Source organism: Sardina pilchardus, chromosome 3 (assembly GCF_963854185.1).
Source record: "Sardina pilchardus chromosome 3, fSarPil1.1, whole genome shotgun sequence".
Taxonomy (NCBI): domain Eukaryota; kingdom Metazoa; phylum Chordata; class Actinopteri; order Clupeiformes; family Clupeidae; genus Sardina; species Sardina pilchardus.
In genome coordinates this window covers 11266136-11284368 of record NC_084996.1, presented here as the reverse complement: position 1 = coordinate 11284368, position 18233 = coordinate 11266136, and the positions used below count along the sequence as shown (strand labels likewise).

The 18233-nt window shown below is 46.7% G+C and overlaps 1 protein-coding gene across 1 annotated transcript; it reads left to right on the top strand.

The window, feature by feature from the left end:
• Window positions 1-44: 44 nt before the first annotated feature.
• On the top strand, window positions 45-17295 carry LOC134075877 (trinucleotide repeat-containing gene 6B protein-like). The gene is made up of 22 exons (XM_062530909.1): window positions 45-209; window positions 1674-1761; window positions 1865-1886; window positions 3513-3875; window positions 4003-4967; window positions 5010-6693; window positions 6798-6965; window positions 7306-7481; window positions 7718-7786; window positions 7879-8040; window positions 8301-8420; window positions 8651-8803; window positions 9089-9208; window positions 9482-9683; window positions 10028-10192; window positions 10368-10535; window positions 10624-10767; window positions 11315-11407; window positions 11662-11874; window positions 12349-12416; window positions 12887-13026; window positions 15155-17295. Exons 2-22 carry the CDS (start codon window positions 1705-1707, stop codon window positions 15792-15794), a joined length of 5892 nt encoding a protein of 1963 aa, XP_062386893.1. The 5' UTR covers window positions 45-209; window positions 1674-1704; the 3' UTR covers window positions 15795-17295.
• The last annotated feature ends 938 nt before the right edge of the window (window positions 17296-18233 follow it).

Genomic DNA, 18233 nt, shown 5'->3' with positions numbered 1-18233 from the left:
CCTCGGCTAGCTATGCAACTCGAGTTAGCTATCTGACTCACTTTAGCTCAGTCTTCGCTGTCGCCGTTCGTCAACAACCCTGGTTAAAGCAAAATGGCCGATAGTAAGAGGAGTAGAAGCAACCACATCGTAGTAAGGAACGCAAAATATCTTCATTCCCAGCTCGAAGGAAAATAGGAGTCCTTTTCTCTGGTTGAGCCTTCAACTAGGTATTTATGAACAATCATGCTTTCTGCACTAAGTCGTTTTCATTATAAAATTGGTTATCAAGATTAGACGGTCAGCGATAGGTAGCTAAGGCTAGCTAACATTAGCTTGTTTATGCTACCGACAGCTAACTCTTTCGTTTGGCTAGCTAGCCAGGAGTAGCTGCAAAACGTAACTTAGAAGTCGAGCTAGATAGCTTGTTTACTACCAGGCAATCGAGTTAACTGTAGATTATTTCCTGATTTCTGTAATAATATAATTTCAGATGTATATCTATCGCACGCATTTTCTAACCAAGCGAAGTTGATAATATTACAGATGTAACATGAGCTATCAGAGGACTGTTCGGATGTATTTCTCTGCTGACTAGCTAGTGAGTGCAATAATTTGAGAATCAGGAAAGCTAGCTCAAGTTTTCACTACATCGAACAGTAGCTAGCTAGGTAAGTTTTTAACCATTTACATGGTAGTTTGTCGTTCAGTTATCTAAGTAACCAGTGACATCTTGCTATCTGCATTGTTATGATTCTCCATATTTGCTAACCAACTAGCAAGAACATTGCGTTACGTGAAGTTCGACCCAATTCAAAACATTGTTGGATTACAAGAATGGTCGCGATTGTAACTTGCACCAGGCATAGATTGTCAATGCTTATAGTTAGGTAATCCATGAAAAAGGCAAACAGCATTTACTTTTTTATTTATTTCTTCCAATAAAGGCACGCATGCAGCTAGGAGAAAACAGGGACGAATAGCGAAGTTACTTCGCAAACTTGGAGGCGTAACGTCAACATTTGCACGAGCATAGAACTGCCTCCCTCATTGCTCTTTTACTGTCGTATTTACAATGTTAATGATAGGCGTCGGTATACATAAGGTTAAAGTCAGCTAGCGAAACGAACTTACATTTCTGTCGAGTCTAGAACAAACAAAGTATTCCTCTATGCTTAGAATATGTCGAGAAAGCGACGGTAGGTAGCATTTAGCCTACAAATTAGCTGTACAGCTACAAATTAGCCGTTAAGTAAATCTCTTCGTCTGCTAGTTTTGCAATCCAGGTACGTTCTAAGCGAGGCGCTGTAACAATGTTTAGTTATTCACAAAGTATTAGCATTGAAAGTGAAAACAAGGCAATACTATCGACATTATATGCACGTAAAAAGGCACTCAAAGGACGTTTCAAAGTATTACTCATATCTCAGTGCGTTAGCCTTTAGGTTTTACGATGATGTGTCTTGACAGTTTTGGATTAATTTAGCTCAGTAGCCATCCACCTTTGAGCGGCTTAACTCTAGTGCTGTTCTTAGCCAGCAAGTGGTGGGTTCCTCCTCGACGTAACGTTGGTCAAATTACTTAGTCACTTTACCAGCCTATCCACACTTTTAATGATCGCATCGGTAGGTTTATTGGGTTGCAGTTATTGATGTCTCCACAACTATATTCTTTTTATACCCTCTTATTTCTAGAGAGGATTACCACGGAAGGCAATAGCAGTTCATGGAAGACAATACTATCAAGACAGAAGAAAATAAAATATGGGAAGGTTCCCAGAAGGTAGGCCACCATGACTATGATTATGCTGGTTGTGGTACACGTATAATGCACAAATTACTCTGAACTTGACTTTGGATCATGAAAGTATATGTTTCTGTTTTAGGGCACAGATCAGAAAAATAAAGGTGAGTGAAGCTTTTAAAACTTCTACATTCCTACCTGACATTGTAAAGGCCTGGTGAACCCCAGGATGTATGAATTAAAGGAGATATGTGTGATGTTTTGGTCATGCTCTGATTGTGTGATCTATGTTACAAGTAAAAACCCAAATGTATTTTCATTGAAAGCCATTTGACAGATTTTTCCATGTTGTACTCATCTTAAATGGTTGGATTGGACACGTTTAGTTTGTTAGTGTCCAGCGAAGCTGCCTTTGAATGGCTAATTGTTGGTAGAATGAAGGGTGTCTGACTACTGCCCCAATCATATGGGACTTTAAAGGTAGGGTATGTGATGTTTGATGGTTTTTATGTTTTTTTAGCATTTGTCCAAAGCAGCTTGCATTGTATTTGAACCGAAGACCAAACAAAACACAGCAGAGCTCCCCCTCTTTTCAGTGCTCCCAGAGAAACTCCACACAGTGTTTTGTTATTATTTGGGGGACACGCTGCCCCCTTTTTCTTTGTTTCCAGTTCACAAAGCTAGGGCTGTGTAAGAAGTTTTTTTTTTCTACAATGTTCTCAGAGAATGTAGAACTAGAGGATCATATGGAGTATTCACTGAATGTTGCAAAAAAATGTTACATGTTAGAAGTTGCTTACCTACCTTGAAAGAGCAATAACAATTTTGATATTTGAGGATTCATACATTTTGTTAATTGATATATCAGCTTTTCATTTGATTTTCATGTTTAACAATCACTATAAAGACAGTAGTGGGACATAATGTGTTTAAATAGGCGTAAGTATATCATAGTTGAATGAAAGGCTTATGTGCAGTAAATTATTAGTAGTTATTATGAAGTCAAGAATGAAGTCAAAGAATGTCCAGCCTTTGTTCTTTGAGAACCTCACACCACTGCCACTATAACTAACTTAACCTTTAGTTAATAGAACTGCATCTATGCCCTACTGTCACCCTACTCTGAAACCATGGCCTTAGCTAACGCTAGTTTTGTGCCTAACTAACTTGCCAAGTGTCAGTATGGGCGGAAAATTGGATGAAAGTCAGAAGAGAAAATTATAGTGCCGCTGTTTAGTTATCTTGGATAACTGCCTTAGTGTTTCGCGAATACACCAACAATCAAATTAGCTTCCATCATGCTCATGACCAATGCTAGCTCAAAGATAAACGTTATTACAGTTAAAAAAAACATGAAGCATGTCTGATAAATGTTCTCAGGTTTATTTAGGATTACAGAATGAATTTGAACATTAATTATTGTTTGTGTATTTGAAAATGACCTTACTATGACTACTCAGGGCCACACCACAACGCCTTCGTTGTCTAGTTAAGGAAGTGGAACCAAACTATTCCTGGTCAAGTGCCTACTGGTGGACAAACTATGTAATGGCACTACTGAAATGTAGATGAAAGATCAACGTTCCGGTTTCTTTCACTTAATAAAAAAATATATTTTTGCCCTTTTAAACGTTGATCGTTGAACGTTGAATTTATGGGTCGGGTCTTGTGCTTTGGCTTGTTGACAATGTTATAAATCAGATCCTTCAGATGTATCAAAGCTCACTGTGTAAAAGTAGAATTCACATTATATCCCTGTGGTAAATCCATCTTTGCTTTTCTGCCATCAGATTCAAACCAGCCCACATCCACAGAGACTGAAACAGTGATCCCTGAGACTGACCCAAGTCCCCCCCTGTCTGCGGCCCCCAGTCCTGCCCTCGGGGTTTCTAGCAGCCCCCCTCCGGGTGGGAACAATGCAAAGCGGGCAGTTGTGGCCAACGGACAGCCCCCCGCCGCATCCAGTCCGCCACAGCGCTACATGCCCCGCGAAGTGCCCCCACGATTCCGTTGCCAGCAGGACCACAAAGTGCTACTGAAGAGGGGCCAGCCTCTACTCTCCTGCATGCTACTCGGAGGAGGTAACAACGGGGAAGGCACGCCCCCTCTCTCTCATGGAGATAACCCCGAGTCAACCACAACTGGAGCCTCAGGTGCGTGTGCAGAATCAGAAAGACAGAAGAATGTTGGGTGGTTGAATCAGAGGCTTCTGGGTTAAATAGATACTAATAGTTGTTGAAATGTTTTTTTGAAGTGTATTTTTTTGTGCCCCGTTTACAGATTCTGGCTTAGGCACATCTCTCTCCCCCTCATCTACTTCAGCGGCCACTGCTTCTGAAACTTCCAGTTATGCAAATTCGACTGTGGGGGAGGGCTCTGGCAGCCAGCCCTCCTCTCTGGACTTGGACAAGGTGATCATGGACGGTACAAAGCTGGAAGAGTGGCCCAGTATTTTGGAGGCTGGCCTGGTTGAGAAAGAGACAGACAATTGCGGAGCCCAGAACAGCAGTGCCTCTTGGAGTGATGGGCTCCTGCAGCAGCAGCAGCAGCCAGTGCTGCAGGTGGCATTAGGAGCGGAGGCTGTTGAAGGGAAAGACAGTGGGTCCGGTAGTCCCCTCTCTGCTTCATCACCCAGCGAATGTCCTCAGTCCGGCGGGATGTGGGCCTCTTCTACTCAGGCTGAAATTGGGGAATTAGTCGGAGCTACAGCACAGTCCTCCATGTCCAAAGGCTCCCCTCCTGAAAATCAAGAAAGTTTACTTGGCATCGGTAGTGAGGTGTCTGGTGCCAACTCCAATCCAAATTGCAATTCTTCAGCCTGGCCTGCCTTGGCGCAGGACGAGACCGAGAGGGCTATTGCTGCTGCCATAGAGACGAAAGCGCCCTTATCTCAAACTTCAGTTTCCTCCATGTTAGACAATGCCCCCCTCGTCGCTTCCTCTCCCGACTCTGCGAGTCCAGCGAACCAAGAGCCTCAGGCACAGGAATTATGCTCTGTAGATGGCGCACGCGCGCTTTGCCAGCGGGATAATCAGGGGTCAGAGGTTAAAACGGGACCAAAAAAAGGAGACGACGACGACGATGGCGACATGGACTCCAGGATTCCAGGGGGCGTGGGAAACCTCTCCACCTCCTCGTCTTTCTCCGCCACGTCATCCTCCTCCTCTTGGAAGAGCCCGCTGCTGCCCTCGTCCGACCCCAACACCGGTGCCTCCAGGGCTGACTCGTGGGACACAGGGACTGAGGTGGGTGGTGGTGGGGTGGGTGGTGGTGGTGGGGGTGGTGGTGGTGGTGTGTGGACAGCTGAGAGCCCCACTAACGAAAAGGGAGGACAGGTGAGTGCCGACAGCGGCTGGGGGGTGCTGGGCAACGAGGGCAGCTGCATGACCCGCGGGGTCTCTCAGGTAGCGTGGGACGGGGAGGGGGGTGACATGGACACGGACGCGCAGGAAGCCGCTCCGCGTCCCTCCAGCTCTGCGGCCGCCAGCATCGGCGGCGACGGGGACGGGAGCAGCAGTAACAGCTGCGGAGGCAGTGTGGTCAGTGGAGGCGGCGGGGGCCTGTCGCAGGACTCTCAGGGCTCCCTGACCTCCGAGAAAGCTGAGGATAATCAGAAAGGGGACGGGGACGGATCCGCAGGGGTGTTTACAGGTCAAGAGGAAAGCGGGGGGGACAGCTCCATGTCCGGCACTCAGCACCATGACCAAGACCAGGCCCAGGTCCCCTCTGGACTCCAGAACCCCAGCCCTGCGGTGGCCTTAAGGAACATGCTCGGGCGGGGAGACTTGGACCCCAGAGTGCTGTGCAACACCGGCTGGGGCCAGACCCAGATTCGGCAGAACGTCGCCTGGGACTTGGAACCGGTGGACAGAGGTGCGCGAAGAGGTGCTCCTGCGGCCTACTCCGGGGGCAGCAGCAGCACAAACGAACCTGACCCAGGAACGGCTTCGCAAAGGTTCGGCATGGCGCACTCAAAGGAGGGCTGGCATGATGTGAACACTTCAATGCCATCAAGAGGCCCACCTCCACCCCACGACTCGCACGCTGTTCAGAAAGCCGCAGCCGGCATGGAAGGTGGTCACGGAAAACTGACAAGGGACATGAGCCGGGGGGACGGCGGGGAAGGCCAGGGAAAAGGATGGGGCAAGGCGGAGCCGGACTGGAGGGAGTCGAAAAGGGATGACCGAGAAAGTGGGGAATGGGGAAATTTTGGAGAACAGGGTACCTCGTCCAGCGCAAAGGGCAGCGGCTGGGGAGATGCACAGGAGGAGAAAGGGACCGGTGGCTGGAAGGAGCTGTCGATGGGCACCAGTGACTGGAGGCAGAATCAGTCTGGTGGCGGTGGCGGTGGTGGTGGTGGTGGTGGCGGTGGTGGTGGCGGCGGCGGCTCGTGGAAGGACGGCAAGGGGAGCAGCACCGACGAGGGATCGTGGTCCAACTGGGACGACGGCAGGCCAAAGAAAAACTGGGGAGCCGGATCAGGAGGCGGCGACGTCAAAGCTTACCAAGGCTGGGGTGCCAAGCCGATGGCCACCAGCCAACCCCCCGCAATGAAAGGCCCAAATCAGCAGCAACAACAATCACAGGCTCCTCAGCCGCCGGCGCTCCGCGCCGACCCGAGGGCCTTGCAGGAGGGTCGGGGGCGACCAGGCGGCGCCCCGCACCCGAACCCGAGCCAAAGCTCCGGCTGGACGACCGGCCCCATCCCCCAGGTGGCGTCCTCGTCCGAGCCCAGCGGCTGGGAGGAGCCCTCGCCTCAGTCAATCAGCCGCAACATGGAGATCGACGACGGGACAGCCGCCTGGGGCGACCCGACCTGCTACAACACCAAGAGTGTCAACCTGTGGGACAAGAACAGCGCCCCGGGTCAAGCCCAGCAGCAGAAGGCCCTGCAGCAGCAGCAGCAGCAGCAGCCGCCGCAGTCCCATGGCAGGCAGGCAGGACCCCCCATGAACCGAGATTCAAATCTGGGTAAAGGTGAATATGCGTACCATACAATATGCATTCACACATATCTTTGTTCCGATAGATGCTATGTTTTTTTTATGTGATGCTAACAGCCTCTTCTCTTATAGCACCCTCCATGTGGGGAGGTGTAGGAAGGGGCCCCCCAGAACACTCGGGTGACAACGGGGCAACAACGTGGGGGAAAGGCTCGGAGTCGTCCAGCGGTTGGGGTGAGCCAGACGACCCTGGAAAAGGCAGTGGGTGGGGCAGCCGGTCCCCCAATCCAATAAAGTCTGGTGAGTTACTTCTTACAACATGTAGAAATGTCATGTCTGTATAATAATGATAATCTTTATTTATAGAGCGCTTTTCTAAACATAGTTTCAAAGTGCTTTACATATAAAATAGTAAACAGAACAAAAAATAACACAAAAATGAAAAGACTAACAACAATACAAATAAGACCATATGTATGTATATAGGTCTTTGTAAGCTTTTCTGTTTTGGGCTTCCCATACTTCCATTATGTCAAGACAGATACGCTCTTTTGTGCATACACATACATTGTTACATACACAAGGGAACATCACATTTTTGTGATTTAATTGACGTCGGTATGTTTGGTATGTTTTCCAGGATCAAAGACTATGCAAGAGGGCTGGGGTGACATGGACAGTTCCATGGGCACATCTCGCCACTCCAGCTGGGAGGAGGAGGATGAAAGCTCTAACATGTGGAACAACACAGGATCTCAAGGAAACAGCTCCTCCTACGGCGGCTGGGGCCATGGAAACAAGAGGGGCAACAATAAGGTACAGTAGTCTAGATGGCAAACCACAAGATTCATTGTAAGAAAGTATTCTGTGGATGTGAGCATAGAATTGTGTTTGATGAAGGTAGTTTCTTTAAAGTTAAATTATTAAAAGACTTTTAGGGCAGTTGTATTTCAGATGATTGTTATGATGTATGATCTAATTTAATCAGGTTGTCATGATGTCTTTTGACACACCATCTGTATCTAAAGTTGTATTGTTGTTGTGTTATCCAGGGTGGCATGAAAGGTGGTGATTCGTGGATGAATCCTGTGAATAGGCAGTTCTCAAACATGGGCATGCTGGTGAGAAATGTTTGCCATATTCATTAAACAGACCTTTTTTTTCAATCACAGAAGATGGCTATTTTTTTTTACTCTTGTGGGCTTGTTGACAGGATGATGATCCAAGTGTTCTCCAGGACAAAAGGATGGAGGGCGACAAGAGGGGGATGAACGACTACAACGGAGAGATGCGGAAAGGAAGGGGCGGCGGCGTCTACCGAACACCAGCCTCCAAGGAGATCGGAGGTGGAGAGCCTGGGCCCTACTTTGACAAGGTGCCAGAATACTCAATCTCCACATTCATCCTCATGAAAAAGTGTAGGCAGTGACTAAAAAAGCTCCTGTGGGGTCAATTAGCAGAACAGGGCCCAGGGTCATAGTTTTGATACGCAGGGAGTTCACATACACAAGGAAATGGATGTCTCTGCTTTGCTAACACCAGATCTTGATGGTGCCTGCTTAATGATGTGTGCAAATGTGAATGTATTTGAGTCTGAAGGGCGGTGCACTCAATGGAAGCATGTGTCTGTTTCAGATGGGAGGCCATGGCGTGTTCGGAGGCAGTGGGGGGATGCCTCCGCTCCGAGGGATGCACCCCATGAACCCCACACAAGGGATCCGCGCCCAAGTGCCTCCGCAGTTCCTGTCCCCTCAGGTACTTGTGTACGGGTTTGCCGTCACGCTGACCCTTCTCCTGCCTTCCTGCAGGACAGTTGGTGTTGAGAGTTGGTGTTGCACATGTTATTAGTCCAGATGTGTGTTCTGTTGAAATGCATACTGTCTGTAGTTGGAGTCTTACATGATTTTCTTCAAGATTTTCTGTTGTTGTCAAGATTCACACAAGCGGTAACGCTCCCTAATCTGTGTGTGTGTGTCGCGGCGCAGGTTCAGAGCTCCATTCTGAAGCAGATGCCCCCGCCCTCGGGTAACCTGGTGGGGGGCATCGGGGGCGTGCCAGGTGGAGTGTTTCCTCCGCAGCTCTCCCCCCAGCACCTGGCTATGCTGAGCGGCATCCATCCTCACATGCAGCAGATCCTGGTAAATGTCGCACCGCACATATTTCCATCCCCGCTGTCTTCCTGCTCCAGTGACGTGAATGCAGTGTTGTGTCATGTTTCAACGGCTGTGTGTGGAATAGGTTGACAGTTGGGCTAGTAGTGCACATTTGGGTGGACTGCATGCTCTTGTGACTCTCAGGCAAATCTTTGTCCTGCTTTCATAGGCTTGTTTATTAGCTAGTCTTTTGTATTTGTTCGATATTCAGGCTAAGGCGTCTCTCTCTCTCTCATACTGACCCCTGTGTCGTATGACCGTGTCTTCTAGGCTTGCCAGTTGCTTCTGCAGCAGCAGCAACAGCAGCAGCAGCAACAGCAACAGCAGCAGCTTCTGCAGAACCAGAGGAAGTTCCCACAGCCTATGCGTCAGCAGCCAGACCCACAGCAGGTAGGCTGCATTAGCCGGCAGAGCTGGCACCTAGCCACCAGTGCTACGCCATAGGCGTTTGTGCTCCTAGGTGGACTCTGGGGTGGGGTGTGTGTGTGTGGGGGGGGTATTGTCTGTCTGAATTGTGCAGGAATAAAAGCCTATGCAAAACACTGGCCACAACAGTGGTCTGACAATTCCGTAATTTTCAATGTTAACAACATTAACGACTCATTTTGTAAAATAAACACTACTTATCTTTGTGTGTGTGTGTGTGTGTGTGTGTGCGTGTAGCTGGCCAGAATCATGGCTGTTCTCCAGCAGCAGAGACAGCAGCAGCAGGGTGTTGGAGGAGTTGGGACGGTGGGCTCCAAGATGTCTCCGTCCCACCTGGGAGGGGTGCCACCCAAACACTCGATGCCCGAGCACCTCCAGCACCCGGGGTTGGGCAGCACGCTAGCTGAACTTCAGGCCAAAGCACAGGGCGGATACCCAGGTTTGTTTATACAGATAGATGGTATGGTACACAGATATGATCAGTCTCTGTGATATTTGTGTCTTGCTACTGGTTACTTAATATTTACATAATAAGTTACTTAACTACAAGCTTATGTCTCTAAAAACATGATGAATGATGTGTGAATGTACAGTTAACAGTGCAGTGATCAGTTTCGCAATGGACCTACAAAGCTCTTTGGAGTATATCAATAGTGTCTGTTAGGTCATTTCATTCTTCAAAGCGAGGAGGCTCTCCCAGTATCGACTGTCTGAAATTGAATTGAATTGAAAATGGTCAAAATGGCCTTGACCTTCAGCGTTCTGTTTTCCGTGCTCCATCAGGATTTGGCTCTCCGGCTGGTAACCTGTCGGGGCTGGAGCTGGGAGGGATGGTGGGTGCTCCGGGCGCAGTCAAAGACCCCGTGGGCCCGCAGTCTCGCTTCAAGTGGATGATGGAGGGTCACTCCACGGCCCCCTCGCCCCCAGACCCAGCTCTCCATAAGAACGGTACGTGAAGAGGACACATGATGAGGTTTTCCTTGCCACGATCACCTGTGTGGTTGGCCTGGGAGATGTGGGTCTTGGGTTTTAAGAGGTCCTTTGAGACTGCTGTGTTCAGTGTTAATGATTCTATAGAGAGGTATGGTTTTAATTGTCCAACTCTTCCCGTTGTCCTTCCCAGGTCCCATGTCCACCCCAGGCAAACTCATCGGCGGCACCCCTTATGCTCAATATGACCTGCTTGGAGCAGACGGTTCTGGCATGACTTCTCAAGTTCTCTCCGACAACTGGCAAAGAACCCCTGGCATGGGTCCGGGTCCCATCATGGGCACGTCGAGCTGGCCTCCTGGTAAGACTCCTCTGAACCGTAACCTGTTTTGGAGGCTTTTTGAGCGGTTTAAATGGGTGTCGTGATCTCATGTTTGTTCTGTCGGCAGAGTTCCAGCCTGGAGTGCCCTGGAAGGGGATCCAGAGCGCTGACCCCGAGTCTGACCCCTACGTGACCCCAGGAGGTGTGCTCTCTCCCCATGATCCGCCTAATCTCAGTGACACTGACCATCAGTTACTGCGAGATAACACAGGTATTGTTACACCGCACCACTGCATTGCACCACTCACAATGTGCCTGTTTAATTAGGTGATCGTAAATTAGCATTGATGCTTGACTAGTTCCTGGAAGTTACAGGAAGCTTCTCAACGAACTGGGCATTCCGGCACACCAGTCCTGTACACTGACAGGAAAGTGTGGGCTCCTACATCTTGGGGAAGTTAGTCAGAATTGTTAACATTTATTTGCAAAGCACTGTTACCTCTAATTGCAGTAGATGTTATTGCTGACCGCTAAATCCTCATCCTCATCTTTTCCGTTTCAGCGCTTAACATAAGAATTAATGTTAAAACGTAGTGATTTTTTTTCTTTATTATTGAACCTATCTCCATACGTCACCATTTGGCAAAGAAACATACTCTTTTGATTTCGCATCAAAGATCTATTTTGCATTCCGTTAAGATTGCTTGAGACTCTTGTACACTTTGCCTGTACTGATTCCTCAAGTGAAGTAGTTGAATTGTTCTGTTGCTGAAAGGTCTTGTCTCATTTATAGTCTATGTGCTTGCCATGTCTTGCAGGCTCAAACCCTGCCCTCAACACCTTGCTGCCTTCACCAGTTGCCTGGCCCTACAGTGCCTCAGAAAGTCCCCTCTCCAATGCACACAGCTCGGGTAAGTCAGCCACTGCCTCTCTCTTTGAAGGAGGATCCATCCATCCAGCTTTACCTACCACTAGCCTGTCATGCAGAAATATTTGATTTTTTCACAAAGTGTTGCGTAATAGTGTGCTGTACAGCCCAATTTAAGTCATGACCACATTTCTATCACTGGGGGATTTGAAATATTTTGCAGTGCAAAGACATGCATGATACTTGTGCTGACTTGTCTCAATCTGTGTAAGTGCAACTGTCCATGTCCTATTACAGCAAAGTACTCAGAGTACAAATCCAGCTGGCCCCCTGAACCAATTGGACATAGTAAATCCTGGAAAACCAATCGGAACAGCTCTCAGCCTTCACGCCCACCTCCTGGACTCACCAATCAGAAGCAGAGTTTGGCATCCCCTTGGCCCACCGGAGGACCACGTTTGGCCCGAGGCTGGGGGGGAGGAAGCGGCCAAGATGCAAGGTTTGAGTCAGGTAAGGGCCTCAAGAACACTGTCTGCACATTTCCCCTTCATGGCTTACTGTGGAGTTCCAGTGAACTGGATGTTTTGCATTCAGTTTCAATGTTGGATGCCCATGGATGCATTTTTGTTCTGCAAATGTGTGGTGGCTGACTGTGGTTAGCAAAGTATTCCATGGTGAAAACAGACAGGAATATTATTTGGGGTATTCCTTGCTCAAATGGAAAGCATTCCTTTTAAGAGAGTGTGCAACCTTGTTCTAGGAAAAACTTGTGTTTTGGAAAGTTTCTTAGAAAGAATTACATAAAATTGCGCATTGACACACATGCCTTAATGTGGACTTCATTATTAGTCATGTAAACATTAAAAAAAAAAACTGATACATCAACGATTCTAGAGAGCAACCTAATACATGACGGCACATGAACTGCATCGGTCTGTCCACTTATCTGTGTGATTTTATACTTTTTATTGTGCTCCTGTCTAGACTCTTGGAGTGATGGTTCGGCCCCCAGAGGAAGTTGTTGGCTGCTGCTAAGCAACCTTACCCCTCAGGTACAACGGGTGAATGGAAATTTTCCTTGCAGTAGTGTTAGATAAGCTTGGGAGAGATGGGAAGGGGGGGTCTGACTCTGAACACCAACAGTAAAAAGTTCTACTTCATTGGTGGTTGCCCACCCTCAGGATTTATGGTGGCTGTTAAACCAAACGGTTCGTCAGGGTTGGCCATGTATGTGCAGCTGTACGTGAAATGGAGCACGTTCCTCTGCTTCATCTGCATGCTCCCTCCGATTTTAATGCCAGTGGAATGTGACCAGGCGTGATCTTGATGTAATTGGATTGTAAAAAAAATGGCTTGGTCCATTTATTCAATCGAATGGTGTATGAATAATGAGCAGGATGGAGGTTTCAGACTGGTCAAAGTACGGGGCAGAAAATGTATGAAAGAAACAAACAAACAAACCGCACATATTCAGACGTTGTGATTTCTATGTTTCCTCTCTAAACCCGGTTGTCCCTTGCAGATCGATGGCTCCACTCTGCGGACTATCTGCATGCAGCACGGCCCTCTACTGACCTTTCACCTGGGCCTGACCCAGGGCAGCGCTCTGATTCGCTACAGTACCCCGCAGGAGGCAGCCAAGGCTCAGAGTGCCTTGCACATGTATGTACATGACTGGTCCTGTACACTTGCACTCCCACTCACTCACACTGATAGACAGTCATGGATTAAAGTTTTCCGTCATATGACGGATTTCCGTCAACCGGAGGCGCTAGAGGTCAATCATGAGATTGATGCAGATCCGGGGAGAAAATATTGGGGGGGGGGGGGGGGGGAGAGGTGCGGCGCGATCTCCCTTGCAAGCTGCAGTGATGGTTACACCTCTTGTTGAACCCTGTTTTGTGATAGGCCTGTGTTTTAGCCTATGTTAAAATTTTCGTTGTGCGCAAAATAAATAAATAAATAAATAAATAAATGCGTTCGTGCAACTGCGTTGATGAACATTAGGCTACTACTAGGCTACTACCACTATTAGGCTGCTACTAATAATAGTCATCATCATCATCATAATTATACAATAATAAACGAGAGAAAGGCCAATTGAAACAGATGAAAGAACAGTCTTGATTTATTAGGCTTTTGTAGGTTAAACAAGCTTTGCAGAAGTTCAGGAAAGCTGTCGTTTTTTCGGTTTAATTAGTCTATGATTTGGGCTAATTATTCTTCATAAAAGTAAAATGAAAATAAACAGTAGTTTCGCCAGTTGTAATAGTAAGAATAGCTTCAGGACATCCACGCACTAGCTGCGCAAAGTTCTGCGTTGTTTGCGATGACTTCTTGTCCGCATTTGCTAGTTCCCCGATCTCATCAAATTAGACTACTTAGAGGTCGGCAGTGTTGGGGAGCTTAAAGATGAATAGTCAAAAAGAACATGGATATAGCCTACTTTCGGTCATTATTAATAGAGTCGGGTGCGCCCGAAACGCAGAGACAGACAATGGAAAAGTGTGTGTCTGCGCCACGCCACTATTAGGCTATCCTACTGTTTAGTTTAACTGCTAATTTCTCTAAAAATAATTATAATAAGCCAACAAGGTTAATTTATACAATTCAAAAGGATCCAGTAGCTTAGGCTATGTCTATACAGTTTGCCTAATTTGTCTTCTTCAAAGAGAAAGTCGTAGGTCCGTTTCCAATAAACGAAACTTATATAGGAGTCCTATGACTGACGCGTGTTCTTTTAAAAACGTCTCGTCTTCCAGTTAATATTCTTGAATGTTTATTGTAACAAACAGCACAGTTCTCATACAATTGACACGACCAACACGGTCAGAAATAACGTGGTACTCCTAACATTTCTGCCGTGCATCACGTTCTTACCCAACAACTAGAACGTCTTAAAGTGACATGCACCTTTAATTAAACAACATGTCACCTAATCACACTAAGTAAAGTTACACCAAATTATATCCTGACATAAGAAAACATCAGAATTCTTTAGCATATTACATTTCAAATCAATTATTCCAAATCTTCAATAACAGAGGCCTATCTGACGGTTAACCAATGGCTGTGAGCTTTAATTGTTTTCATGCATGTCTGATAACAGGTGAGGAATGTTTTGGAGACATACATGCATTTTAGGCATAATGCTGGCCCTAATCTCTGACTGAAAGTGCGCAGAATTTATGCATTTACATAACAGTATTTAATAATTTTTCTCGGGGGTGACTGTGACACCCCCAACCCCCTATTTTTCTTTGGGGGGGGGGGGGTGGCCAACGGGCTATGGCCGGCCCTCGGAGCACTCTTAATAAGCAACAGTGTGCAGTATTGAATAGCTAGGCCTACTTTAAAATGTGTTACTTGTAAACGGAGGGTACAATTAGTCTGTATGGCCCTATTTTATGTAGGTCTACGCTAAGGCCCTTTGATTTGCCTCACTTGCGAGTGTCAATTTAAAAAAAAAAATTGGACAAAAAAAATTCAGTCAGATGAGTTTTTTTCACTTTAATCCATGGACAGTACCGTTGGCCTTGTTTACATGTTCAGGTTGATGTAGTGCTGAAAGTTATTCAGTAGATTCTGAAATGAACTTAGTAAGTATCTATAAAGTGGTAATTGTTGCCATACTATTACCATTGTTACCATAGACCAGCTCAATATCTCTTTGAAGGCCATAGTAAATTATGCAACATGGAGGAACACAGAAATAAATTAGTTTTGAGATTTTATTTGTTGTAATTTGATGGTCATCATCATATAATTCTTATTATCTCCTCCTCCATAGGTGCGTTTTGGGCAACACCACCATACTGGCTGAGTTTGTGAGCGAGGAGGATGTGGCGCGATACTTCGCACATTCCCAGGCTGCAGCCGGTGGAGCTGGTGGCAGCGGTGGGGCAGGAGGCATGGGGGTCTCCCCAGGCTCCGCAGGGCCAGGCACAGCAGGGGCCAGTAGCAGCAGTGGTGGGGGTAGCGGTGGCGGTGGCGGGGCCCGAAAGGGTGACCGCGACCGAACCCGAGGGTCGCTGTCGGGCGGGAGCAGCAACGGTGCAGAGGCGGGGGCAGTGGGCAGTGGCGCGGGCTCCTCAGGCTCCGGATGGCAGAACCTGGACGTGGCCGGCTCCCCTCTGGACGGCACGGCGCCGCAGGGATCCGGGCTGGGCATCTTCGCCCAGTGGAGCACCAACGGAGCCGGGGAAGGGGAGGGAGATGGCGTGGGCATCGGGGGAGGGACCGGGGTGGTGGTGGAGCCGGGGCGCAGCGGGCTCTGGGGGGGAGTGACACCAGGGTACCCCAGCAGCAGCAGCGGCGGAGGCGGCAGCAGCCTCTGGGGGGTCCCCCAAATGGAGGACCGACACCAAATCAGCAGCCCTGGTGCTCTGTTGCCAGGCGATCTGCTGGGTGGGGGCACTGATACCATCTGACTATCGTGAGCCCACAAGAGACACCTACGGACACACATACATGGACACAGTTCATACACTGGGTGAAGCACTCACTCACATGCACTTGCACACACACACACACACACACACACACACACACACACACACACACACACACACACACACACACACACACACACTGCACGTGGATACACACATGAACACACTCACCATTAGGAATTTCAACTTACACTGGAAGAAATGCAAATAGGTGTGCATACACTAGGGTTAGCCACAAACAGAAACACTGACACAAAATGTACTTAACTCATCCAGTGGCAGAATTCTACAGAGGAAAAAAAAAAATGTTTGTACGCATTTTCCTGTAATGTAACTGAATGCAGGGACTGTTCTAGAAAAAGTACAAGGCCTTCTTTCACAAATGAAGATTTCAACTGCTTAGACTTGAACATTTGAAAAGTCCAAGTCCGTTAGCCTGAGGCACTTAACGGAACTTGATCCTATTCAGCTGGAGACTTATTTGAGTTACACATGCACATCCAAATCCAGAAAAGCCTTGAAAACAGATAGTCATTGTAACAGTGTTAAGAACATCATATGTGATGTAGGGCAACATGCAATTTCTTTCTTTTTTAAAAGTCCCTTCTGGACACTGAATCAAAACACATGCAAATACACTGCTCAGATCCATATTAGAAAACCATGTGTTATTGTGATTGTCAGTTCATATTTGTTCATTTTCACTTTCATTTTGGGCAGTGAACTCCCAGTATTGGCATTGCTCCGGTCAAACCCCATACCACCTACTGTTTTTATTTCCTCTCTTGTCAATCATCATCTTAGTTGTTGTCATTATCATTATTAATATAATTATTTGACTATTATTATTTTTTGTTTGGCTGTTTGAGGCATTTTCTGTAGGTGGCCAGGTACTGTGTCGAGGACACTGCGTTGTGAATGTGTGTGAGTGAGACCAAATGCATAGACTGTGTCTGTGTACGCGTGCATGAGAGTGAGACTTTTTTTCTAATGTGTGTTTGCGCAAAAAACATCACTCTTTTTTGTCTCCTTGAATGTTTGTTTGTGAAGCTGCTTTACAGAACGTCTGTATCGTTCAGTGTGCTCTGTACGCTACGTGCTGGTTGTGTGCTCATGAACATTGGCACTAATATTGTTGTTTTTCATTTTAAAGTGTTTTTTAGGGTACTCTGTGTAGTCTTTTTTATTGGCCGACCTGCAATAATGATTGAGAGAACCTTTTTTCCAGATTCACCCGTCAGAAGGCATATGCATCTCGAAAGACCATGCCAAATCTTACTAGACTGAGCAGCGCAGCAAAGATATTTACAGACGCCTAAGAACTGTTGTAATATTTGTGTGTGTTATGTTGTTGTTTATCGTTTTAAGTTAAGAGACTTTTAACACTCCTTTCAGTGTTTTGATTTGAGATTTTACAAAGAGAAACTTTATTTAAGAAAAAAAGATTTAAGAGGTATAATAAATATGAAAGTATTGGCTATCACTTGTCCTGTGGTCTCTGCTCTTTCACAACATATAGAATGGGGATGCAAGGATAGCTATGCTCAAAGGTTGTCCTCTGCCCATATGTTGGCTACAGCCAACTCACCCCACTATCAACCCTCTCACTCATGAAATCCCATTAAACAACCCATGATTCAACTAACCCATTTCCCTCTGCCCATTATTAGGAGGACTTAATTCATAATAAGGTTGACACTGGACAACTGCCCTGTGCTCTGTGCACACTGATGCATTTGGAAAACAAAGAATCTGCCGCAGGATACCCAAGCACACACTAAGACTGACTAACTGGATTTAGTTTTAAATAGATAATAATGACTTCTCTGCTCTCTTAAGACCAGTGCAGTCACTAGCAGATGTGCAGGACTGATCTCTACTCCGTGTTTGCAGGCCTGTCGTTCAGAATGACCATACCTGTGGTTAAGGAATCTGTCTAAGCCAGGTGCATATGGGTCTCCTTGCTATGACCTCTGTGGAGTCACTGCTGTCCTTTGGAAAAACCTTTTTATGCTTTGACAAGAGGGCAAAGGTCTTGACCTTGGAATGGTGTGCATTGTGTGATTCGTAATGTTATTGTAGTCTATAACAGAAGTGCATTTCATAAATAGCAAAATAGCAATCATGCAATTCATGCACACACATATGAACAAAACATAAACCTCCTATGAGGTGTTAAACTGGTGAGATCATGTATTTCAGGAGATGAATCAATGACAGGCTGTGTAGCCTACAAAATGTACGCAATTATTATTTGTTATTATAATTAATTATTAATTTATTCGTTTGTTTTTCTTTTTCAAAATGAATATCTTTGCTAATAACATTTCTGGAGTTGACCATTGCTGGGAATATGACTTTAAGACAATCCGGGTGCCTTAGGCTTCCTACGAATGACATCATCGATGTTGTCAATGG

Coding starts and splice junctions, on each gene's coding strand:
- LOC134075877 (XM_062530909.1), top strand. CDS start 1,705: ATGGAAGACAATACTATCAAGACAGAAGAAAATAAAATATGGGAAGGT. Junction 6,694..6,797: donor GAACCGAGATTCAAATCTGG/GTAAAGGTGAAT, acceptor CTTCTCTTATAG/CACCCTCCATGTGGGGAGGT. Junction 10,193..10,367: donor CCCAGCTCTCCATAAGAACG/GTACGTGAAGAG, acceptor TGTCCTTCCCAG/GTCCCATGTCCACCCCAGGC.